This window comes from Podarcis bocagei (assembly GCF_964188305.1).
Source record: "Podarcis bocagei genome assembly, chromosome: 8".
Taxonomy (NCBI): Eukaryota; Metazoa; Chordata; class Lepidosauria; order Squamata; family Lacertidae; genus Podarcis; species Podarcis bocagei.
The window spans coordinates 32,414,691-32,441,899 of record NC_138133.1 but is presented as its reverse complement, the minus strand read 5'-3'; the positions used below and the strand labels follow the sequence as shown (position 1 = coordinate 32,441,899).

The 27,209-nt window shown below is 41.7% G+C and overlaps 1 protein-coding gene and 1 long non-coding RNA gene across 8 annotated transcripts in view; one reads left to right on the top strand and one right to left on the bottom strand.

Annotated features, from left to right (window-relative positions):
• LOC308593936 overlaps positions 1 to 27,209 on the top strand; it is a 95,731-nt gene that overhangs the window by 51,888 nt on the left and 16,634 nt on the right. The gene's annotated exons all lie outside the window — the stretch shown is intronic.
• The window catches only part of CDKAL1 (CDKAL1 threonylcarbamoyladenosine tRNA methylthiotransferase), a 239,059-nt gene continuing 226,693 nt past the window's right edge, over positions 14,844 to 27,209 (bottom strand). For all 4 annotated transcript variants that reach the window (XM_081206418.1, XM_081206417.1, XM_081206419.1 and 1 more), the window contains one exon: positions 14,844 to 18,017. In XM_081206418.1, the coding sequence (XP_081062544.1) occupies positions 17,826 to 18,017 (192 nt within the window). In that variant the 3' untranslated portion in view covers positions 14,844 to 17,825. The remainder of the gene's footprint in view (positions 18,018 to 27,209) is intronic.

Sequence of the window (27,209 nt, the reverse complement as noted above, 5' to 3'; positions counted from 1 at the left end):
TAGTCGAAGCTGCTGAAAACGTTTAGTTGAATAGCTCAGTGCTCTGAAAACCAATTAAGGAACGCCAGGAATTCTGCATATTGTTAGGAAGGGCACAGATGACTGACTTACTGGGTGAAAAACAAAAGCAGAAAGCTACCAGAATAGCACAAATATATTCATTACAGTCTTTTAAAGGCACCTTTTCTACATGTGTCTCCCCGCCCCCCCCCCCGCCTTGTCAGTGACCAAAAAGCTCTTGGGCTGAAAAGTTTGCTTATAAGCTGCTTCCTGAACAAGCCCTCCTTAATTACTTTAAAGCCTCTGCAGTTCAAATACTTGGAAAGTTCTTTCTAACAACCACAGCAGCATGAGCAGAACAGTCAGGGTGGTCTCCTTGCTTGAAAGGCCTTTGAAAATTCACAGCCTGCAGTCATCTTGACATGTCAACGTCCACAGATTCAGAAAGAGGGAGAATAGCAGCATTTCAAAAGGCCTGCTAAATGCATTCCACACACACACTCTCATTACCCTCACAGCTCCATAGACAGAGTCAGATTATGATCCCTGTCAAAAAAATATATGATTTTTTTAAAGCCACATGTATTTTACTCTGCACAACTTGTTGGGGGGCGGGCGGGCGAGGAATGGCTTCCACATTTAAAACACTGTTGCAAGGAAGTACAACATGGGGGGAAATAACGAAATAAACCAGGTTTCTCCTGAGTACTTATCCATGCGACTTACAGAAAAGTGAACCTTTTTGGCAGTCAAGAGTCAGGAATGTGATCCTGAGTGAAAGCAGCTGGGTATGCCATTGATCTATAACTAGGCTGAAAATAAAGATTAGTTTCTAGATGTTCCTTTCTGGAAAATTTAAATTTCATTCTCATGTAACAATTTATAATAATTAGTAAGAAGGCCACAGTGAAACCTTGCCTCCCCACTCCCCCAAGTTTCCTGTAGAATTCTGCTGAACTGTAATACCCAAGGAATATCATGGATTACAGCAGCGAAAAGGGGGTCTGTAATTTTTTAAAATTTACTAGCCTTCTAAGCCAGCTAGCATGGAAACTTCACATGCTATCCTCTTAGTAGGTTTGCTTGTTTTGTTTTAAAAGGGATTCCAACAGATAGGTTGGTAGAGAAGAAGGACAGCCAGCATGGAAACCAAACAAAGCGATGGAGTAATTAACCCTTTCTCCACTAGCTCATTCACTCACCTGCACCAGGTGAGATGTCGAATACAAGGACGAATAGCTCCCCTTCCCAATCAGTCATATGCACAGGCGCTGCTGTATGTCACTTCCCCGTGGTGTGCTCCCACAAAGCTGTGTTATAGCTGCAAGTCAGACCAATTACATGGGAATTTCCCACCTGATTGCCCCCTATAAAGAAGGGCAACAACTTGGTGGGGAAGATCCTTGTGATCCTCACTGAATACACACACATATTTGGGGTCTCTTGCTTGGTTCCTCCACCACTTGAAGTTAGAGGGGTGATGATCGAAGGCAGGCTCTTTTCCATTGTAGCTCCCTGTTTGTTTATCATCACCATTCAAATCTTGCTGCCCCTTTTTTTGGGACCAGCGCAAGTTTCTAGGCTGCTTTCAAACACAGTTCCATATATAACACATTGCAGGAATCCAGACGAGGCTACCAGACATAGGTGCCAACTATGTGGGGCCCTGGGTGCTCAGGCACCCACAAATTGTAAATGAAGGGCCCCACTCGGGACTCTCCAGGGGGCACCATGTCAGCATGCCCCTGCAATGTGCAAGTGCCAACAACATGCCACAGACATGCTGACATCATTCGTGCATGCCGCGGTGACATCAGCACACCCCGGGCACCCAGTGTTTGGTACCAAGGTGGCTTGCCTGCTACCAGAGCATGATTAACTGTTGCTAAGTCCAGATAGACTGATGTGCCATCTATGTCCATAAGCTGATAAAAAGCCCTGTGAGATATTGAGGCCACTTGTACTTCCAACGACAGTGCTGGATCCAAGAAGGCCTCCAAAGTACAGGCCTGTGCCCTCCACAACAGGCTGAACAACACTCAGCTGGGCAGAAGAACCGCACATTAAACAGTTATCTCAGTCTTAGCTAGACGGAGTTTTATCCTGTGGATTCCTGCAGCTGGACCCTCGGCTTTATCTGGATTTGATGAAAAGCAGATAAAGGGATCATCCACATATCAGTGATACCTTCAATCCACAACTCCAGATAGTCTCCCTGAGTTATTTCATGCATTCTAGAATCAGCAATAGAAATAAGGATTGGGACACTTTCAAACACCCATCCCCAACAACCGTCCAGAAGGATACCACCGCCAATGGTGTCAAAAGCTGCTGAGAGATTAGAGGGAATCAAGGGAGTCACACACTCCTCCTGTCTCTGTCTCAGCAGAGGTCATTCTTACAGGATGATCAAAGCAGTTTCTGTTCCAAAAGTGAAATGGATGTAGAGAACTTGTTTCATCCAAGAGCAACTGGAGCCGAGCAATGCAGCGCCTGATGCCAACTGTATTGACTTTTCAGCACCAGGGAAATATATTTTTAATTGTACTGCCATTCTAGCATAGACTATGAATGGCCTGATTTAATAGAGTTTTACCCACTCTGCTGAGTCCTCCCTCCCACCCCAAACTGTTATGCTGCTGTTTGGCTTTGTGTTCACCTTTGCTGCGATTTTGTCTGCTGTGCTGGTAGTTTTACTGAAGGGGGTGACCTAAACATCTGTTAGAAGAAGAGAAGAAGAGTTTGGATTTGATATCCCGCTTTATCACTACCCGAAGAAGTCTCAAAGTGGCTTACAATCTCCATTCCCTTCCTCCCCCACAACAAACACTCTGTGAGGTGAGTGGGGCTGAGAGACTTCAGAGAAGTTTGACTGGCCCAAGGTCACCCAGCAGCTGCATGTGGAGGAGCGGAGACACGAACCTGGTTCCCCAGATTATGAGTCTACCACTCTTAACCACCACACCACACTGGTTCTCATGAGCCTATGCCTGGGGCTGTTCCACCAATCAAGTTGTGTTTGGGCTGCACCCACATGTAGGTAGGATCAGAAAAGAAAATTGCAACAGAAGCAGCTGCTCAGGAGAGGGAACCACTCCTATTCCCCCAAAACAGATGCTCAATGGTATTGCCAATGATCTGACCTGGGTGGTTACATGAGCCTGCCTCTGCCGCTGCTGCTGCTGCTAGAATTATCTCTTGATGTTGGAGAAGGAGATCTGGGAGGACACCAGGGTGGAACCATCTGGGCTGAAGGGCAGAGTCTAGAGCAGGGGTCAGCAAACTTTTTCAGCAGGGGGCCAGTCCACTGTCCCTCAGACCTTGTGGGGGGCTGGACTATATTTTGGGGGGGGGATGAATGAATTGCTATGCCCCACAAATAACCCAGAGATGCATTTTTAATAAAAGCACACATTCTACTCATGTAAAAACACACTGATTCCCGTACCGTCTGCGGGCCGGATTTAGAAGGTGATTGGGCCGGATCCAGCCCCCGGACTTAGTTTGCCTACCCATAGTCTAGAGTAAAGTGAGCACAGGATCAGAGCCAGAAGACAAAGGCCAGAATTTTTGGGTATGTCTAAAGGGGAGCCCAGCTTAAAAGCTGCCTATGAATCTCATACAACAGAACTAAGAAAGGGTATATACAACAGGAACCAATTAATATATACTGGACCTCAGGTTAAGTACCGTACTTAATTCGTTCCGGAGGTCTGTTCTTAACCTGAAACTGTTCTTAACCTGAGACACCACTTTAGCTAATGAGGCCTCTCGCTGCCGCCGCACTACTGCTGCACAATTTATGTTCTCATCCTGAAGCAAAGTTCTTAACCCGAGGTACTATTTCTGTGTTAGCGTAGTCTGTAATCTAAAGCGTCTGTAACCTGAAGCGTATGTAACTGGAAGCGTATGTAACCCGAGGTACCACTATACTAAGTGAGCAAGCAAACTGAAAAAAAACATTGAAGAATAAAAACTGATGGAAAGGGTTTTTTTTTTTTGTTAGCATCCACATGTACCATTCTTCTTATTTTTTTAAATGATCTTTTATAGTGGCCCTCTCTCCATCTCAAGCTGCCCAGAGGACCTTTAACGACAGACATTAACAATGTGACAAAGGCTTGAAAGGATATCCTTAATATTCAGTGACACAACAAAATTATAACCCTGACCTTTCAACTGAAATTAAAGGAGAGAGCATCTTGGGCAAACATATACTCTGTCAAGTAGGCCATTCCCCATGGGTGAAGAGAGCACATTATTTTCTTAGCTTAGGGAGAAGAAGTAGAATTAAAAAATTGCTTGTTCTTGTCACGATAAACCTTTTAATGCCTTTAATGAAAGTTCTTCACTCCCCCTTCATGAAGTATTTGCAAATTATGGGCAAATTAATGCATCATTTCTGATACCCTTACAATCAGGTTTAATTGGGGCAATTTCTCCAGCGAATTGAAATATGACATTCTTCTTCATTCCTTGTGTTGAATGTTCGATGGAAAGCAGGGCTGAAATGTCAAAGTAAAATAATGCCAATAATTATTCAGAATGTTACATTACCCTTGACCTTGGAATTTAAAAGGCAGGGATGAAGGCTTTTTGTCAAAATTCAGGAAGTCATCTAGAGACTCTACTGACATTTATGATTAATGGGATTGGGCAACGTGAAGGAGAAGAGAGATATGGTACCATTACATTCCTGTATGTGATGGAAATCCATTGCTAGAGCTCATTAAAATACCTATACTTACCAATCATGGCACATCACTTGTAATCTGGATGCCTTTGGAAAAAGAAAAAGCATCCTACAATATATGATAGTCACAGCACAAGAATATAATTATGTCAAGGGAATGGTGGAATAAGAGGTCTCCTGACCATGTAATACATTTTAATAAATAAGACACATACATTGGCCTTAACATTTTTACAATAATACAATATTTTAGAGGAAGAAAGGGATTCTAAAGTATGTGGTGGAAGGGGGGACTCAGATAAGCTCTCAATCAGTAGTGGATAGACTTAAGATCTCTCAGACATTGTTTCTGAGGGCCAGATATGCAGGACTGGAGGGCCACCCCCCCCCGCACTAAACTAAACATAGCCCACTGGGCCTGCATTATGGCTGGGGAGCTGTTTGCAGCGCACAAGCCACACTGCCTCATGAGCAACCTGTGTGTGTGTGTGTGTGTTACATTCCCTACCAGGAGTGGGCAGGGCCAAAGGCAAAAGTAGGTGGAGCAACGGGTGTTTGATTCTCACCTTTGAAAGACAGGCTGCATTCCAGCCAAGCAAAAGACACGAGGCTCCTCCATACCAGGCAAGCAAGAGTCATCATCAGAGTTCCAGGACACATTCTAGCCATGCAGAAATACTTGAGGAGGGAGTAGAACATGGCTGGTGAGGGGGCATGGCCCGGGGAGAGTCCTGAGGCCCAGAAAGAAAGTCTGGAGGGCTGCATTTGGTTCCTCGTTTTGAGCTGTCCTGCTCCTGTATTAGGCTCTGCCAGGCACTTGACAACACGTCTATTTTACAGTCTATGAAGGCAGGAAGAAAGGAGAGGAGTTACTGAGCCCCTGGTGAGCTGCTTTTAGCTTGATGGGTCATCCGTTGTTCTGGCTTGCAAAAGTCTCTAATGAATATTTTGCAACTTTCACAGTCTGCTTAACTACTTTATGGATTATTTTAATGACTTGGGGAATCAAGAAGTTATTTAAATTTATCAGTAGTTTTGTGCTCACAAGTGTGAAGGTTAATATGCTGGAGAAATTTCAGGATGACGTTCAAAAATCCCAACACTGTGGTATATGTTGCTGGCTGGCAAAGGTTGCTCCAATGCACCTGTCATATGTAATAGAACCTTTGTTGTAGAACTGGAATAGTACAGTTTAATGTTAAATATTTATATTGAATATATTTAGCCCCAATGAAATCAATAGGATTTGCTTCCAAAGTGCAGTGAACAGAACTGTCCAAATCCCATGAAGCCTCTCAGAAGCCGTTGTTTTCAGCCTAGCCTCCCTTAGAGGACTGAGGACTGTTTAGGAAATGGGATAATCTTGTGGTCCTGAGCTCCTTGGAGATAGGCAGCTGATCAGCACCATACATTTAAAACATATTCAACACACATTTAAAGGACGTGGCTTCCCCCCCACTTGGCTTCTGAACAGAGACTTCCACCTAACCTCCTCTAACAGGTGCCTAGAAATTGCATTTACTTTGGGTTGGGGTGATGCAACCCCTAGGTGGACTAGGATTCCACCTGTGTGTGCAGCCAGCCTTTAAGACTTAGCAGGCTATCCCGCCGTCCAATGCAGCTAGCTAGGCGAGGACCCAATGGCTTTGTCTCCCAGGGATTTGGGAGGGGGGGGAGCCCACGATGGGCTGCAACTGCCACCCTCCCCTGAGCAGGGTAAGCGGCCATTATCACCATGAAGCATGTGGGATGGCCCAAGTAGTTCTTCTGCACTGGAACAATCTATGACCTCTCAAAGTTGCAAAGCCTACTGGATGTCTAATATAAAAGTCCAGGTAGCAACTTTGTTCCTCCTAAGGATATGTACTGAGCTGCCCAAAGCATTCTGTCTCTAATGAGGCCTCGGCATCCCAGCAGGTCTGTGGAGCAAGAAAAAAAGTAACTTCCAGGAAACGGAGCACACACACACACACACACACACACACACACACACACACACTCCTTTCTATATAAACTTGGAGAGGTTACATTAGTTTATTTGGGTGTTTGAAAATCTAACTCCAATAGACTTCCCCATCCTTAATTTTTATTTTACCGTGCTTTCTCATTTTATCCTGCAGCTCCCACCTTCCCTACAATATCATGTTGTATTGTTGTGAAGAGGGAGAGGGTTTCATTTATGCAAGAGCTGGGTAAGCCCAGTCAAAATGTCGTGGGGGCTTGAGCTTCTCTTTTGCAATGCAAATACGAGAAGAGCACCGGTTCCATCAACACTGCAGCTTGCGATGATTATTTTCTCTGTAAATGAGACAAAATAATAATTACTGTTTGGGATTAGTTTTCTCTAGAGGTCTTGCTCATGAGGATATCGATCTGCTTCTGGGCAGTGTGTTTTTGAAACCTGTTATCCTTAGCAATTCTTGGAAGAATTCCAGCTTCATTCTGTTAGGTCAGGCATGTCCAGAATCCATTTCAAGGGCTCCTGGTTGGCTCCTGTGGCAGTTTATTTCGTGGGGTAAAATCCTAAAATCCTAAACAACTTCAACCCTAAAAAAAAGCTCAACAACTTCAATCCTACAGAAAGGTCAACAACTTTGTTTGGCCCTTTGGTCAGCCCTCATGGCCCTTCACTTCATCAAATCTGGCCCTCTTTGGAAAAAGTTTGGATACCACTGTGCTAGGTCATCAGTGGCCTTGAAGCAGCAGGGCTCGTGGTGGAGGGAGAGGGAATTATATTTTGCTACAGATCTCCATCATTAGTTGTTTGGCCCTATAATAACGGATTAAAGTAGTTTGAAGGGCTATAGCTTAGTAGTCGAACATCTGCTTTGCATGCAGAACATCCCTAGTTCAGTCCTCGACATCGCCAGGTAGCGCTGGGAGAGAAGGCATCTAGATAGGGCTGGGTCTGAAACCCTGGAGAACCACTGCCAGTCAGAGTAGACAATTCTGAACTAGATGGACCAATGGTCTGAGTCAGTATAAGTCTCCTTGCTATCTCCTTCCTCACACAGCTTCTCCTTATTAGCTGGACTCTGAAAAAGCAATGTCAAGCAAAACCAGGGTTGCATTCACATCCTACATTCAGAGCACACGGCTTTCTTCCCCACAAAGAATTGTGGGAACAGTAGTTTCTCCTCGCAGAGCTACAATTCTCAGCACTCTTAACGAACTACAACCCCCAGTATTCTTGGGGTGGCGTGGACCATGTGCTTTCAATGTATGGTGCAGCTTTGACTCTAGACCAACCAAGCCATATTTTTGGTAGATGCTCAGCTTCCTATTTGCCCACAGAATTGTGTTTGTTTCCTATGCAACTGGGTTCCGCAAGTCTGCCTGGCTGTCTTCTACTTGGAAAGCTGAAGGAGAGATCTGCCCGCCTAAGGTTTATCTTCCTGCTGTTCAGAGCCATTTCTCAGTTGCAGGAGTTCAGCAGAACTTACTGCTCAGAAACTTCCAGTTAATGGTGACCTGATATGGCAACAGAATTCCAAGAACCTTTTCTGGCTCTTCAGCAACAGAAAACCTATTTAACTCTTGAGCTGCCCAAAGTATGCTCTTATCTTTCTCTCTTACCCTATATAATTAAGCGGTTCCTCCTCCTCCTTCTTGGGATTATTGCCACAAACTGATGGGTTATTTGGAAGAGCTGGCAACCACAGGAAGGGACAGAATACTGGCAACAGATAAAACAAAAGGATACACACAGAAAGCTATTTAATTAAAAACTCCTCAAGGGGGTATGAAGTGCCAGCAGAGATTTTAGATACCCTGCTGAGCCTCTGTCTGATTAGCTCCAACACATCTGCTTGGTTTCCTAGTGTCCATCTGTACCGTTAGGGAGAAATTTATTCTGACCCTATTCAGTTCCCTACATGATGACTCCACAGTGGCCGTTTCAGATTAAACCAGAGGTTGTACACGCTGATAAGAGTGTTTGCATGTAGCCTTAGCTGGGTTGATAAAGCACTCAATGCCAGTGTGCACACGCACACAAAAATTATGCAGAATGTATGTGTAACCTCACCAACATCAGAAAGGGAAGTGAATTCTCACAAAGAAGATCAGGTACATAATTATTTTTCTGACAGCTTCTGCCACATCTGTCCATAAAGAGCAGGGTGGTCTGCAAAATGTTGTTATTGTTGTTTAGTCGTTTAGTCGTGTCCGACTCTTCGTGACCCCATGGACCAGAGCATGCCAGGCACTCCTGTCTTTCACTGCCTCCCACAGTTTGGTCAAACTCATGCTGGTAGCTTTGAGAACACTATCCAACCATCTCGTCCTCTGTCGTTCCCCTCTCCTTGTGCCCTCCATCTTTCCCAACATCAGGGTCTTTTCCAGGGAGTCTTCTCTTCTCATGAGGTGGCCAAAGTATTGGAGCCACCAATACATTTTGGTCTGCAAAATAGAGGGACCAATTTACAATCTGGCAAGACTTTTCTATCGATCTTGTTAGCCTTTTTACTATCCAGAACAAGAATAAAAGCCAAGTTTTGGAGTTTTGTGTGTGCACACAAAAGGGTGTGCATGGGTGAAAAGGGCTGTTATTGTGTACATGTACCTGTCAGGTGTCATAGAATATATTACTAACTGACTTTCATGAAGCTCGCAAGGTGGACAAGAACACTCCTTTTCCATTTGCTCAAATGGGTTAAAACCAATTCCAAAACTCAGATAAAGCACTGCTCCAATCATACTTATCCTTGGATTAAGAACTGGACACTTGTGCAATTAAATTATGGACTTTAAGAAATCTGTAGAAATGTAAGCCTTTTTAAAAACCCCTATTCAAGTGAGAAAATGTCACACAACTGGCCTGAAATGCCTCTCTGCACTCAGCTCCTCTGTTTATACTGCTAAAAGCCAGGAATCTGTTTGCAAAAATAGAGAATGAGATTGGAATTGTGGCAATACCCTCTCAAGGGTAAAGGACCAAGAGTGAGAAAGTACACTGCCCATCTTGTAGCCTGCAGAATGCACCCAGAAGTATGAAACTGATAAGAGGGGAAGGAAAGCACTTGAAATGTTGTGAAACTAGGTCACCCCAAGAACCACAGCTTTCAGAGACCAGTACAGAATGACATGAGCAAATTATGAGGACTTCCCTAATTCTTTGAGATGCCATTAAGAAGCCAACACACACTCAAAAACTGTAGCACTGCACTGTTTTTGGCCCATGAGGATTTCTTAAAAGCAGCCTGGTGGTTTGGCTTTCCAAGAAGATGAAGTAAAAGCCATCTTTGTTGTGCTGTAAAGGTACGTGTAATTGCAGGAAAGTGAAGTGAATATGTAGAGGTCTGTGGTGAATGAGAACAGTCTCCAACTGAGACATCCAAGTGGCAAGATCCATGAAAAAGCACTTAGGAGAAACATGAGCAACAAATAGTTTTTTTATGTCTCTTGCCCCCCCACTCCTGGCCGCCCCAGGTAGTATTTCTTAGAAGTTTGCAGGGGAAGTCTCAGGTGTCTTGATTCTTTGGGAGATAGCACTTCTGTTGCCTACAGGCAGATAAATTTATCAGAGCCAGGGAACAGCTTTGCCTTAGAGAAATGGAATGTGTGAAGTTCTCACCAATTTCTACTTTGACAGCTATGAGCATGTCCACATTTTACCTATATGGAAGCAGAACGGTTGATGTGAAAGTTTGAACCATAGCAGTGTTGGTGGTGGTGATGAACAACTTGTATAAGCAGAACTGCTTCCTTTTTAAAATTAGCTTCACAGCTGATTATTTATGTGCTAATGCTCATTCTTTCCAAGTAAACAATGCAAGATGTTTTTATAGGCTAAATGGATGTCCCAATACAGTCACTTCCTCACAGATGGTTTGATTCTTTTCCAGGACCTTTAAAAGATATGCCTAGGAATCAAAATACCTAGCCTTTTTACATTCATAGAACAATGGATTCAGCATTGACTTCTGTAATGTTTACAAAACCTTTAATGCTCATGCTAGATAACATATTGTTTGATGTGCTAAATTTCTCGCGGCAAGGCCACTTTAAATTACTAAAAATATTTGTGTTTGTAATAGGTTCTGAGAATCGGGAACCGTTCTAGGCTGCTTGATGACATATGTAGTGTAAACTTGAAAGCTTGTGTACTCCCTTTGCTATAAAAATAAATTGCTCAGTTAAGTGTAGGTAGATATATATTTGAAACATTCACACTCTCTCAGAAAAAATAGAGCCACAAGTTTCCATACAAAAACTAGGTGATTCAAAAGCTACAGTCCATAAATGTAATGTGAAGCAAACAATATGAAGTTCACCTATCTTTTATTTGGACAATGGTCTCATAGATTTGCAGTAGCATTGCAAATGCTGTCCTCTTTCCCAGCCTTCCCCAACCCTGAGTTCCCAGAGGTTTTTAAGACTACAACCCCCACCACCCTCAACTATCATGGCCAATGGTCAAAGATTATGGGGTTTGTGGTCCAACAACATATGGGACCCAAGACTGGAGAACACAGCTCTATACACTAGCTTAATTCAAGTAGAAAATGCAATGGAGTCTCTGCATTAAAAAGCCGTGAATTGTTGAACTGTAATTAAAATCTGTTGGTTACATGTATGTTTACCAAGAAGCAAGTCCCACTGTGTTCAGTGGAGCTAATTCTGAGTTGTGCATAGGATTGCATTCTTAATATCCTAGAGTCCTTGTTCCTTCTGACTGAAACAGATCTAATGCTTTGGAGTTTGATATTGTTTTAAGGATGCAGTAACCTTATTTATCTATAAAGCATATCTTGTGCATAGAAGATACATGAGGCTGCTTCTTATACAGTGGTACCTCAGGTTACAGACACTTCAGGTTACAGAAATAGTACCTCGGGTTAAGAACTTTGCTTCAGGATGAGAACAGAAATCGTGCTCCGGCAGCGCAGCGGTAGCAGGAGGCCCCGTTAGCTAAAGTGATACCTCAGATTAAGAACAGTTTCAGGTTAAGAATAGACCTCCAGAACGAATTAAGTTCTTAACCTGAGGTACCACTGTATTTTGAATGCAACACAATTTTCAGTGTCGTGCTTGGGTACACTGTCATGGTTTAAAGTATATATCCCTTGCACTGATGTGCCAGATTAGCAAGTGTGCACACAGCAGAAGGGTGCATGCTAAAGTGTGCAGGCTGTTTTGCCAGTGATTTGAGTGAACAAGGCAGCTCTTTGGCAGTCTAAGCAACGGGTGCCTCCAAACACAGCATAACATTATCAGATAGTAGCAGTGGCTGCTGCACACCTTCTCAAGGCTCTGTCCTATTTCTCCCTCTTCCTGTGTGTATTGCCCTTCACATTTATATGATGCTTAACATACATACATATAGGTGTTGCTCTGACAATATTCATTCCACTCTGCTTATTACCACCTGTCTTTTATAGTTTCTAAGTGGAAGAGGTTGCACAGTTCTTGGAACTCACATTCTCTCTCAGTTTGAGATCTCACAGATGGCAGAGGGGAAGGAGACCTTTGAACAGCCTTTCTGGGAAGCACAAGCCTAGAAGACATTGAAGGCTGTACACACAGTGATCAGAATCCTGCTGTCTAAAGACATTGCTTCAGGGTCTGATCCACATCAGCCCAGCAGGGAACCCTTACACAGCCAAAGTCAGGAAATCTCTGGCAGTTGTGGCAAAAGCTCCAAGCCTGAGCGGCTTACTAAAAATAATCTCTGAGAAGCACGGCAGAAGCTTGGAAACTGCCTAAGCATACCTCAGTGCTTGGGGCAAGCAATTAGGATTGCATCAGAAGCCCATATTGACTTCCATCAACAAGAAACTAGCATGCATGTGTCCATCATATCTCATTCAACCCCAAGCTCTTCTGAACAAAACCAGACAGCTCTCGAGCTCTAAATTTGGTGCTCACTAAGCACCAGTTCACACCCGCAGTGCCACTGTCATCTTTTCTATGCCACCCTCTTAATAGCTGTCACAGCCCGGACTATGCAGTTAAGGAGCGGTGTGTGGGGAAGGCAACCTGCACAAGCGCCTGAAGCCTTTGCTTATATATTCCTCCCAAATAGCTCAAGAAAGCCAGCCTTGCAGGAATTCCCTTTTGCTCTTGCTACAGTTCATTTCAGAGACCAGAGAGGTTCACCTAAGGCCTGTGGAGTTTGTGCTAGCTGAAAAGCTAATGGATACATTTTAACTGCTGGTGCCAGGCCTTGTGAATACTAATGAAGTAACAGCAATTATGAGGCAGTTCCCCCAGTCAAGGCAAACATAACAAAAAAGACTTTACAAATCTAACTGGCAATTAGGCCATTTTCTTCCCCCTTCAGAAAGCATGGCCCAGGGAAGAATGTGCTGTTGGATGCCTGGGACCTGGTGCCAGTCACTTTTTCTGCGAAGCCTTTATGCTACCCCTCTAGTGCCCATCTCCTAATGTAACTAAGCCTAAATACACAGAAAACCACCCATTGTTTTCTTTTAAGCAGTTTCCATTTCTGCTCCTTGCATCTGCCATTTTCCTTAGCCAGCCATTGAGGACCCATCTTCTCGGTCTTTGTAAAGCTCTGTTTACATGGATAGTGATGTAACAATGATAACATTTAGGGTTGTTGTCCCTGGTCCATTTACTGGAGGAGCGGGGAATCTGTCCATATATTATTGGAACTTCAGCTCCCATCTGCCTTGGCCAGTGTGGCTGATGCAAGGGATGATGGGAGTTGTAATGTGGCCACACCTGGAATGCCACAGGTTCCCGTCTATCCTTCGGCACCTCACATTTCTGCACACGAGCTTCTCAACACCACAAATTCATTTTCCACAGAGATGTTTGCTGCGAGTACAGCCATGCTAAAATTGTGAGACCAGGATACAGCAACAATAGGGGAACAAAAAACCCTGGCAGAAACAGTACCTATAACCTCACATCTTGTTTTGTTAAGCTCTGTTCGTGATGCTTCGGGGCCTGTAGTTCCTTTTTTTCAGTTTGGGCTAAATTCAGCTGTGGATATTTGCCACTTGAAAGAATGTTAATCCACAGTAACTGAATGCAAAACTATTACTGAGTAGCACCAGGGTAAGAGAGATGGGCAGAAAAAATCACACTGTGATTGTACCATAGAATACTGCATTTGCCAGCGTAAGCAGCGAGTTGGCCTTTGTGACACCTTGAATTTACATACATTATGACAAGTTTTTTTTTAAAAAAAACCCAAACATACAGGCTATTAGCTGATTTTTATAGACATCACATATTAGGAAACATCCTGTGTGTGGGCAGACCATGCTGTTCTCCCACATGTATTCAGAGGCACTGGAAATCTTTTTAAGTTGTCAGCCCTGTACACAGGGTACGAGGAATTCTATTTTCACTCATTCCACGGTGAGAGATTAGCAGCTTGAAATCACTTTGACAGTTTGTTACTCTATTGCATACTGCAGGGAATTTTAATTCCAACCTGTGAAATTGTAATTGCTTCTCAAAAAGAACAGAGGGATTCTGGGTAATGGCTGCAACCAAGCTCAGTATCAGAGTTGCCAGTTGCTGCCACTTTAGATATTACTTGCTGTTACTCAAAAATCACTCCAGCTTTCCATATGGGGAGCTGAACTGGGGAGTGAGACTAAATTAACAGGAACTGTCAGATGTTCAGAAATCTGCAGGCAGGAATGTGACAGAGGTGGCGGAGTTCTCAGAAGGTACCATTTTCTCTCTCACACACACACATACACACACACACCCTAAGCATTGTGTTATTTTTTTTTTCCTACCAAGGGGTGATTGTTTGTAGTCAGCTTGTGAAAGATATTTGCATGTGTCCTAGACGTGGCAGGTAGTTCGGGCTGCAATTTATAGATAGGCACAAATCACTGGGTAGTGAGCATTGAGTCCCCAAGTACTAGATCAGCTTCCCTTATCTTTTGGCTACAGCATCGTGGAATTTGCCCCAATGCCTGTCTTGGCTACTTTCTCCTGGGCCAGGTTGCTATTGTGGGACCTTGCCTACCTGTATTGAATAATCATAGAATCGTAGAGTTGGCAGGAACCCAAGGGTCATCTAGTCCAGCCCCCTTCAATGCAAGAAAGACCCATGTACTGGAGGAACTTGCACTAGATCTTTAGCTCAGGGTCACCACAGGGCAAATTGAACATACGTTATAGTTATATCAGGTGGAATCAACAGACAAAAGACCAAGGCTTAGAGTAAAAGAATATACAATTTATTACAGGAAAGGATGCATTGCTTTTCACAGAACCAGAAGGCTGATTACTCAGGAAAAGTTCCAAGGGGACTGCCAACACAGTTCTTCCAAGGGAGATGCTCGTAAATTGTCTTGGGTGCCAAGCCCATGGGGTTGCCTGGGAGTTCTGTGGTAGAGAAGTGAAGGCCAGTGGAGTCCTACAGGTGAAGTAGGAGCAAAAGGCTGTGCATTGCCTGATGATTCAGACAAAAACAGATGATAAAAGGGAGCAGGAGGGTATGAAGGGCAGCTAAGCTGACCAAAGGTTGGAGCCACCTGAGCTAGGATAGTTGCCACCAAAATGGAACACTGAGGCTTAAGAAAAAGATCTCTTAAAGGGTCAGTCGCCCAGGGAAGGAACCAAAGGAAAGAAGAGCAAGGTTTCCCAAACTTGGGTCTCCAGCTATTTTTGGACTACAACTCCCATCATCCCTAGCTAGCAGGATGAATAGTCAGGGATGATGGGAATTGTAGTCCCAAAACTGCTGGAGACCTAAGTTTGGGAAACCCTGGTCTAGAGTGTGGGGTAGGGGGAATCAAAGTGCCCATATCCATAGGATTTAAGTTTCCAACCTCAGGTGATGAGTGCAAAGGTATGCCAAGCGCAAATCAGGGTTCTCCTTGCAAATATCTGCTGGAGTGTTCTCACCTCAAGTCATGTTAATAAGTGCAACTATGAGAATTACTGGGTGGCTTACTCTGCCAGGAGGTCAAATCAGGATGACGGAAGTTGATTAGAGGTCAGGTAGAAGGGGAAGCGGGGTTATTGTTTTGTTTATTAAATTACACATTTTTGTGTTGCAATATGCTGTAAACTGCCCTGGGATCCTAAGATGAAGAGCAATATATAAATTTAATGTGTGTGTGTGTGTGTATGTATGTTTACATGTTTCAGGTATCTCATGGTAATATGATTGGCAATAGATTTTACTTTACTTTAGGTCAAGTGTTACGGTTGACAGTGGTTTCTGTAATCCCCAAAGTGAGAGCCTGGAGATGGGGAGTGCTTGGTATGAATGCTTGTGTGTGTGTTGCTACTTGCTGTGTATGTTGGCATTTTGCTAGCTTTGTCATGAGTCTCATAGCGAAGTTATGTGGGGGATTGTTGCTTAAGGATGTGACACTGAACTCTGGGACTGGCTGCACAGTGTGGATAGTTTGACTGAAGGGTGTGCAAGAGGAGTGAAGTTTGGGTATTTCAGTTTATAGTGTTTATGTGTTTGTTGTGAGTCTGTTGATTATGTAAGGGTGTGTTTGAGTGGAACTGAGTGGGATGCATTTTAGCTGTGGTTAGATTAGGCTGTGTTTCTTTTTGTTTAAGGGGCTGGGAATTTAATTGGCTCATTTAATTGCATGATTGATTGGGCATATGGTAGGTTAGTGTGATTATTTTTATTTTTATTTTGCTTAGTTGCTAATTACACTATTTAAAAATGTGGCTGTTTGGGGAAATGTTTTATGCCAATGTTTAAGCTGTTAATTGTGGTGTTTTATGTAATGCAGAATTTCTCTAGAATTTTTTGTATTTGATCTTTTAAGATAGGCTGTAAACTACTTGGAGATCCCCCTTCTCAAAAATAATATAAGCAGTAATAAATAAAAACAGATAAATTTCTACACCCATCCACTGATGGAAGAACAATGAAGAGACAAGATTTATCCAATGTTCAAGTTAATGGGCCTAATATCCATCAGGCCAGTAATTTAATTTCCAGCAGAGAAATTCAAGAGCAGGTTACTTAGAGTCTTGCAACTTTTGAGGCCTTGGTTTTAGGCATGGTTTCAAATATGTATTGTATGCTGCACTAGCATACCATGGGAGACTGATTGCCCTTAGTGTGGTTTGGAAGATATATGGTGGAAATTCCACCTAGTCAGTGGGAAAGCATCTGGAAAGTAGAGTGTCTATTATCTGCTTCTATCTATATCAGAGAGGATATATTAAAAACAATCCACAGACAGTATTATACCCAAGTGAAAGTAACACACAAACTGGGTACCGTGACCCCAGACTACAGGTCTGTTTGCTATCAATCTGATACTTTTATTCATCTGTGGTGGGAGTGTCCATAGGTAGTGAGAATTTGGGATGGAGGTACTCATGAAGATCAACCCTATAAAGGATAAAGCAGAGATACTCACTTGTAGCAAATTGGCAGGAGGCATTCTGATGGGTGAAAACCAACCAAGAAAACATTCTGCTTTACCCAATCTCAAGAATGCGTCATTATTTGGGGAACTGCAAAATTGTAATCTGCACATGTTCTTGCTTTAGGAAGCACATATGGACAGATGATGCTTTAGCCAGGGACGAAAGACACTAAATGAGGGAATAGCAAAACATTCACAACTTTCAATATTGCCTTATCTCCTCTGGACCTTTACGTATTTGAGAGAATGGATTCTAAAGCGATTTACTGTATTTTAGTTTTGTTGTTTGCATTTAGAGTCTGAACTACTCATTCTTATGAACATGAAGAAAATATATAACAATAGAAATCAATAGTTACAACTTTTATAGTCTGAATGCCCAGCAACTTTTGAACTGAACATTTCATTAAGACACAAAAGATGACATGTTTCTAGGTATATTAAGAGAGGAAGTTTAATAAGGCTTCACATAAGTGCATTATCAACTGTTTGACTTAAGAAAAATACTTCAATAACTTAATTTTCTAAAACATACACCTATGGGTGGCAAATATGAATCTGGTATATGCAGACAAACACTTTCTTTTAAAATGCAAAAGCGTGGAAAAGCCTGTTAACTTGATCTTGGAAAAATAACTAAATAACTTATACCAATGTAGGAGAGTCTTATCTAGATTATGATTACAAGGTAAGGCCTTGGCGTATAAATTGTCCGACTTTTTACTCTGACGTTTTCAACCATCTTGTTATATTTCCTGACGATGTCATCATTCAGTTCAGATTTCCACTTAAACACCTCGATAGTAAAAGGCAATAAGGACTGCCAGAAGAGTCACACTTAGTGACAGCGCCTTCAGTACACCTCCCCCTTGTTGCCAAGGCAACTGCATTGCCATCCTGTAGCTCAATGGTCCTTTATGCCTCTCAGCAGATGGACAGGCTTTTGATTCTGAGCTGTTCTCCAGTGCATGTCTGAACTCCTGTGGAGAAATGCAGAAATTAAATTGAGAAAGATGCAAAGAACATTTGGCACATATCAAGTACAAAGGAAAATTCCCTTCAACTTTCAACAAGCCAATTCTCTTGTAGCTTAGAATAAATTAAATAATATAGTACAATTGTATAAAACAAAGAGCTGAGGCCGTTGCAACATGGAATTGGCTTTTTCAATGAAATTAACTGCCAAAGCAATAAAGCTGTTAACATCACTGTAGACTAAAATCCTATTTTACAACATAACTCATGCCAATTCATTTGAGATCTGTATTTTCCCTTTAGTATTTCTGTTTCCTTAAAAGGCAAATCTGCAGTCAGTGATAAAGTGGACCAGCAGCACTGTTGTCTTTCCCATTGTACAGCACCACTAAGTCTGAAAATTTCTGTCCCACAGTATGCCAGCTCAGCAGTCTTCTAACATCCTCTGAAGTTCTTTCCCCATCTCTCTCAGGAGGTGCCTGCACTAAAACATCCATCTTATTGATCATACTCGGAGCTACTTTTCCACACAGGGGGAAAAAAGCATGTGTGATTGGCATGTGCATCTATTTCACTGCACACACTCTGGAAGATTATGGCCAACTGTAGCTTCCCAGCACCTGAAATATGCACTATTTCATTGTTTTCTATTATAGATATCATTTGGGAGGAATATCCAGGTGTGCTTACAACCGCTTTTGCTGCTAAGGTTACAAACCTGAAGGAAACATCAGGTATATACTCCTGTTGTTCTTCTATTGGTGTATTAACAGTAAATCCATCACTGCCCAATCTGACTTACTCCAGCAGTCCTTTGGCTCTTACTGACGTGGTGTGACTAAAAATACTTATCAGTCAGGTCTCTGTCTTTGTCTCTTTGCCCATCTGCCTCCCCTCTCTGTGTACATTGGTGCCTGCTGGCCCTCTTGTTTTCATACCTTGCCTATATAATTTTCCTCCCCGTCACTGCCCTACATTATTTAGCAATCCTCCTTCAGATGAATTCCTGGCTCGTGATCAACTTTGTCTTTGGAATGATCATCTTATGCTACAAGTGCATAAACCTGCTTCCAGTATCTCATCTAGACCTTTCCAGGAGATTCCTCCTGGATCTTCAGTTCAGAGCTAGCCTTTGATCCCACAGGGACTCTCAGTACCTTGATTACTTCAGCTGTCAGGCACCCATCCCAAAATACACTGATATCATCCTTATTTACCAGTACGTGTTGCTATCTTTATTTGGGCTAATAGCAGTATAGCCTTGGCAGCAAGCACAAGGTTTAGTAGTCAAGATTACAAGGTACATGAGCAAGGTAAGAGGTTCATAAGCAAATGAAAGATGTCCCAATGGTTGACACAGCCCTCCCACCAAGCTTTTAAAGATGAGGCAACTTGCCCTATGTGTCGGCTATGTGCGCACTGTCTGATTCCACTTATGAAGGCAGCGTCTGGTTCTTGATGATAAAACAGTGACCTGCCTCTCTGCTTCCAGCTCTGCCACCACCTCTTCCTCCTTCAGACCCTCCTGGCTGGTTGTAGTCCTCCTCCCTCCCTGATGAGGCTCTGTGCTCCACCAAAGGAGCATGCCAGCAGCTCTGTTTCTCCCTCTCTGACATCTAGGCTCATAGGGAGAGGACCTCTGCATCCCTGGGTGCCTGCCTTCCAGCACCCCCACCCTGGCCCACAGATTCCTTTTTAAACATCTAAGGCAGCAATGACTTGTGGTGCATGAATGAACTACAGGTGTTGGAAACTTGTGGAACGTGAGGTTGTTATGCAGAAAGGTGTTAAAGCCATGGGAATAAAAGAATACTAAACTGTATCCACCATTCGGAAGGTAGTACTAGGCTTCCATCATAAAATATTACATAAATAGATGGCTATTTCCATGTAGCGACAGACAGAGTAATTAAAATCAATTGCCTAATGAATCTGAAAAATTAATAACTGGCTACAGCTATTCATTCCTGGAGTCAAAGCTAATTAACCTTTATATGGAGAAATAAACTGGAAACCACAGAGTACCAATTATTAAACATTTCACTAATTTGCAACAAAAGCTACCTCATAATAGACTTCATTTTGTAGACTGATTAAACTTGGAAGAAAAGCTTGCACAGAGGAATCTAATTATTTCCTTGGATGCCTATTAGTTTTCTTTATCCCATTATCAATTTACAGTATACCCTATATTCAGTGAATATGTTTTACTTTCTAAGTGATAAATTTTTACATTTATAAATTGTGCTTAGACAAATGCCTAATTTGATCAATGTTACCTAAACTAGAATAGGAGTATCTGCATGACCAAAGAAAGCCTAATGAGTGAATATGGTTTACTGCAGGGCCAATCTTTCTTTCTGAGTTTCAGCCAAGGCCAAGAGTTCCAGTGTGAAGAATGCTTCATTTTACTCTTTAATTTGGTAAGCTAACAACACCCAAGACTCTCTTGGCAGAGGTTTTTATGATATGGTTTACTTGCTGGGAAAATGTCCAAGGCATCATTGATTGGATTAAAAATCCAAATTTATTGATATGTCTGTTTGAAAAAGCTTTATTAAGACATTATCCACAAGCATTATTATTGGCCAACAGTAGTTTATGCTCCCGGGGTACAAAGAAAAAGGCACTTTAATCTTCTATAGATCTGGGATAAATACTAAGTAAGAACAAGTCCTGCCCCAAATCCCCACTAGCTTCTGTAGTTGATGATTAATTAGAATTTATGTGGGAAAAACATGGGACATGAAGGGGTAATTGTGTATTCAGATGAAATGATGACAACACAATTTAAGTTTTCTTTAAAAATCAACTTTGGGTAAAAGGTTCTCTGCTTAGTTTGAGTTTTCCCCCCAAATTAGATCCATCTAAATTACTTTTTGAGATCAAATATCCAATTAAGAGTTTTAATAATATGGGAGAAGGAATAATAAACAAAGCTTGTGAAGAATCTATAAAATCTTGCAGAAATAAAAATATAAATTTGAAAAAGGTATAAGAAATACAGTGAATTGTACTCTGGGCATCAAAGAGAAGATATCTATGCAAATATGGGAACATTTTTCAATAACTGCCAAACCTTTCTGCTAAATATGGACGCTTGAGGAAAATTACTACAAGTTGCTTATCGGAGTTTATTGCTGCTTTCCTGATAAGCAAGACAAAAATGTTCTCGAATTCCTAACTGTGAAAGGTGATATTTATCATTTGTGATAGACTTGTTCTTGGACCACCAGAATCAAAGAAGCACTGTATGGAAAAAGATAAATATTATAATGGAAAAGATATAGGGATGTACTGAACATTGGATTCACTGTTGCTTCTTCTTACCTATAGGATTTGATATATGATAATAATAATAAGAATGGTTTTTGTAGAATACTGGAAACAAAAATTTACAAACACAAACGGGCTAGATAAAACGTAGGAACAGGCAAAAATAATCAATTATGCAACAATATAGGAAGAAACAGCAATATAAAGAATAGGATACCATTATAATTTTTTTGCATCATGAATTTTCAACCGTTGTTAGTAATAAAATGCCCAAGGCATATTAATGAGCTTACAATCTACCACCCTTAAAAACTGGACGTCCAATGGCAGTACATATCTGTGGCATCAAAACTATTTTGATTATTTTTATATCAGTCATTAGATCTAAGAGAATTAGAGCAAAGCATGAAACTATTTGTTTTTTGGACAGTGGCCTCTACTATACGAATCACATAGTAAATACCATTAGTATACTGTCAGTATCAATATTTAGCAAATATTTAAAACCACTCAGAGAATGAGTTCAGTGTCATGTCTTGAAGTCATGTTAAATCCAACATTTGCAGCTTGAAATTAACTGTGTCTTGAGAAGCCTCATTACTAATGGGGATTCCTCCCCCAGACCCAAACATCATAGATTTACATGAAATCCCTGAAATGCCGCAAGGCGCTCCCCCGCCCATAATGACAGAATTTTAATAATTAATCCTTTCCCTTTTTGACAATACAGCATGAAATATGTACGTTTTTGCATGAAAGAAGTGAAAACTGAGAGCAGCCATCCCAGTTCACTTTAATGGGCACTTTGTTCAAATAGAACAAGAGAAAGGAGAAGCAAAGAACATATATTGGGGGGGGGGGGAATGGAACTGTTAATCAAACCTCAGTAATAGTTTATATTTTATGAAATCCCCAAAGTCAGGTGTAAAAATTACCAACAACAAGGCAAACATATTAACTGTTCTGGAAGTAGCCTTTCAACTTGTTTTGGCTGCGACAGCAGCAGAAACAAAAGGTTTTACTAATAAGGTATAATATAAATTATTAACACTTCCAGTGTATGATCAAACGCATTTCAGAGTATTTGCTGAATAATTCTGACCTGATGTGTGCCAGTAATAATATGTATTTGCACACTCGTATTCAGTCTCACTCATTTCCCGCTTTCTGATGCACCTGCAACCTACAAAATAAATCTAATAATTATAGTGCAGGGTTGCATGAGATCTTACTCATGTACACCAAGACTGACATTACAGATTGGAAGGAGTATATACGTAAAACACAGCTTCCCTTATTCTAAAATAAACAAATCACCTCTTGACCCATCTGCTCTCGCCAATTATTGTGCAATTTCCTTTCTCCCCAAAGCCACTGAGCATACTGCTTACTCCTCAACTTTCTCTCCTTCAAGCCTGATTTTGGTCCCCCTCCTTCTACCCTCAGCACTCCACTAAAACTGCCCTCACCAAAACTATCCTGCTAAATCCAAAACGTCTCTATTCAAGTCCTTATCCTCCTTGGCTTCTCTGCCTGCTTTTGATACAGTTGAACACTCCTTCCTCAACTCCCGTTTCCTCTGTAGGTCTTGATGATTCTGTCCCTCTTCTTTCCCTTTCTCCATTGATCACCTTTTTGTTACACGGGAACAGATCTGTTCGGTATGTAGGAACATTAGTAGCTTATGGAATCATGTGCATCCTTCGCATGCTAGTGCCAGTGGTCCTGGTGGCTGACATGGGATTTGATCACTCACCAAGTGCAAGTCTATCAACAGACCACTTTAGTATTCCCTGAGTTCACCATGAATACAAAGTTGTTTATATAAAAATCTCATGGCTCCATTGTCTTCTCACACACCAAAGTAGTGTAGGTGCTTTCTGTGCCGGCTGGCATGCATCTAAACACCAGAGGGAGTGACTGAAGACTCTTTTTTTAATTTCATGCTCAGTCAAGTTTAAGAGTCATTAACAGAACCTCTCTCCCTGGAAATGTTAAGTTCTGGGAACTTTTTTTGATTTACCTAATCAGCAGTGGGATAACCTCACACAAATGTTCCTAATGCATGCAGGAAAGACCTCCGCTCTCTGAAAGTTGCTGCTAGGGTGTTGGGTGGGTTTTTTGGCATGTTTCCAAATTAATAATACTGTTCCTTTCCAAACACATTCTATCAGGAAGGTTAAATTCATACCATATACGTTTCTAGAGAAGTTACTTTGATTCTTGAGTAAGCTCTGTGGTCTCAAAAGGGAAGTAGTTGCTCAATGGCGCAGCTCAAATTTATTCTACCAGTTTTAATGGATGCTATGTAGCAGTGTGTCACCTATTAATGCCAGGCATACATCACCAAGGTTTGGACCATGGCTTACTGCTCAAGCCCCTCAGTTCAGGATCATAACAGCAAGGTTCCTAGGCAAAGTTTGAGCCAGGATTTTTAGTCATGTTGTGTGTGTGCTAGAGTCACCATCAAATTGCTAAAGGAGAAGACTGTTGAAACAACACAGTTACTGACAGTGATGTGTCACACAGTTTATTATGAAGCAATGAGGCACACTTCAGATACTGCACCAGCCAGAGGGAGCCTCTTAGGGCCACTGGGAGGTTGTACCCCATGGCAAGAGTGAAAACCATGTACACTGGCCAGAAAAGGAGCAGTTGTTCCAAGGTTCCTTCGGCCCTCTTCGCATGTCATGGTAAATAATAGTTAAGGTTTGTTTTTGGCTTACTGATGGTGGTTCATGATATCTGGTTCAGTAATAAAATGAAGAGAGAGACTGTGGTTTGTTTCTCTCACCTGCTAAGCAGGCAGGAACAAAATGGCCCAGATCAGGATGTTCATGGCCAAAAATAATCTATGTGCAAACGTGGCCCTTGTGAGCCTGTGGGCAGGGACTGTTTTATCTTTGAATATCTATACAATGCTTAGAAAATGCTAGGCACTTTATGAGTGTTGATCAACAACTTATTGATATTATAAGGCCTTGAACAAGATGTAGAGTTGAGGCCACAGCCTACGCTTATTACTGCCTTCTAAAAACATCCCAGCTGCTTGACTTGCCTGCCACCCTCTTCCCCAGTCCAATCGTTTGGTGGCTCCAACTCATTTATTTGTATGGCAGTATTTCTGAGATTTACACTTTAAAATCCAGAGCGGGGGGAGGACTGGTAGGAGATCTGCTTACAAAACTCTGTATTCATGAGCAGAGAATAGAGTACTAGAAACTGTGTGATCCAATTAAGTTGACTACTAGTAGATTCAGTACAAATAATCTGATGTTAGGATTTCATAACTCTTTGCAAATATTTTAAGTTGTGCAAAACCCAGAATATTTCAAATATGTATGTCTTATTTTGGTATGACTCCCACCTTCCTTGCAAAACAGAATTTCCCTCTGAACATTTAAATACCCAACATCTTGAAGCATAAAGCCACTCAGATGTGAAAAACTGCATTTCCCATTTCTCCAAGCCACACTTACTGGAGGGGAAAGAGCGCACAGCAATATGGCTTATCAATATGTAGCAGTCAACCAGCCAGAGGTGTGGCATAATTTATCTTTGCAAGAATGCTTTTTAATCCTCATGCACCACTAAGTAGCAAAAGTAATTCCTCTCTCTCTGCAGGTTAGTTACATTAAATCATTTTAAAATGTTTATGCTGAAAACAATCTGCTTGTATCATAAATGTATGATCTCAAAAGTCCTAGGCAATATAATCTCTTGCAAAATAAGAGAATCTGAATCCACGTGAGCCTCTTGGATTGCTTCCACAAGCTTAGCAGGCAGTGTTTTCTGCCTATTTCAGTTTCTTTTGTGAAATTCCAAGTAGTTCCACTGAAATGCGTTAATGCCAAAACCATCTATCAGGAGTCCAAAGAAAGAAATTGTGGACAACATAGGAGATACTTGAAAATGACAACCATATGATATGCCTGGAGGAGAAAGGAACACAAACTTACAGTACGACCACCTCATGACCTTGGCTGGTTCAGGTTTTCAGATGCTATTTTTGGCTGTTAACTCTCTGACTCTGAAGGCACCACAACAGTAGCTTTATATACTAAAATGATGTCTGATGAAATAGGAGCATGATTTCTTCCTCCTAGGGAATTCTGGGCCATTACTCTATGCTAACAGTGTTCTCAGCTTCTTTGTTTATGTGCAGACATGCATGTTAAACAGTTCTGGTAGGAAAGAAGCTTCCAACAAGATAAGCAAAATTTCTAATGCTTATCACACATAATAGCCTTGGAAAGAATGGGCAATATGTTGTTCCTATAAAGAAACCTTCTGAATATAATGATATTGTTCTCTGATGTACTTTCGTTCTTTAGCAGCTATTTCTAGACTAAAATTAACGTGAATACTCTACAAAGCAGTTTCCTATCTTGAAAACTGTTTCTTTAAAAGAATTTGCAGTCAAGCACACAAAAAACCTTATAGCTGGCAAGCAGGACTCTTGTCTGAGCCTAATGAACATAACACAGCCTAATGCAGCCTCCACTGTAGTGAAAGCTGCATTGGCTTCAGGGTTCAGGGCCTCCTCTTACATGCACCTAGAAGAGGTAGAACACACAAGCTAAGAATTGGGTTATGCTGCTCTTGATGATCTTGGTTACTCTGTGGAAACAGTAGCACTGTTCGGGGGGGGGGAGGGCTCTGCTGGTCTTGGGGTCCAGGCAAATGCCCACTCTTGCCACCCTCTGGAGCTATCCCTGAGGGGGAGTGTTTATTTCACAAACACAAAATGCAGTTGCACAGAGAAAATTTCCTGCTAATGTAACTCAGAGAGCATGCAAAGAACTATATGCGGTCAGGATACTTGCAAAGGAAAATGCTGAGATAGTCATGTCAAAGCTGAACCCGCCAAATATACAGTTTATCAGGGATTGCTCAGAGGAAACAACAACAGTGCTCTAGTCCAAAGATTGCCATAATGCAAGAAGCAGTAATGGGAGCAGATTTCAGAACACAAGCTCAAATATACTTTATTCCCCCACCCCAACATAAGCATAGTCAATATATCAAAGTATGTTGTGTATATAAAGGAAATTGGGCCACATAAGTTCCTATCCCCTTTTGAAATAATAGGCAATACAAACATTGTGTATATTAGTTATGAGAGTAAATTAAAAGTTAATTGTTCATTCATTGAGTTGATTATCTTCGCAGTGGTAAAAACCATATTAAATATCTAAACTATTACCGGCATGTGAGCTATTCTTATCTTCCAATAGTACATGGAACACAGAATGTACAATTGGATTTTCTAAAATATTGCAAAAAGACCCCCTGCCAGGAACTCAATCAAAGATCTTAGGTGTGAAAAATTACGGGATGAGAAAGGAATGCCCAAACTGGCTTTTCACAAATGGGTCACTGATCTGTCGGACATCAGATCTAGGTTCAGCACTTTTTTCTTTACTACTTCTTACCTTTACACATGCAGCTTTCATTTGCTTTTTTATTATTAAAGTCCGCAAATTTAAAACTGCTTTAAACTTTTGTGCTTTAGAGAATAAAGGTTGAGAGGAAAGAGTGTTAATAGATGTTTTAAGGGTCAAACCTTCTGTGCTACATATACATATAATTAAGAACATCTGAATCATCTGAATCTTCTTCTGATCTTTAGCCCGGTAATGGGGAAAACGCTCTCTCACAATTTATTTAAAACCCAGTTTCTTCTCAAAAGATCAAGGGTGGGGAGGGGCAAGGGAAGGGTGGGTATGCCTTAATGTTCAAATGAAGTTGTTACTAGGATCAAAGCTTCATCTGACTGGAAACCAGGTTGAAAACATGTGAGCCACAGGTTCCACTGCATTTGAAGAGTATTTGGGGTTGCAAAGGAAATACAAAAGGCGGAAAGAAAAGTAGTCACCTCACCATAATTTGGACTCCAACTAGGAAGAAAGATATTGCCA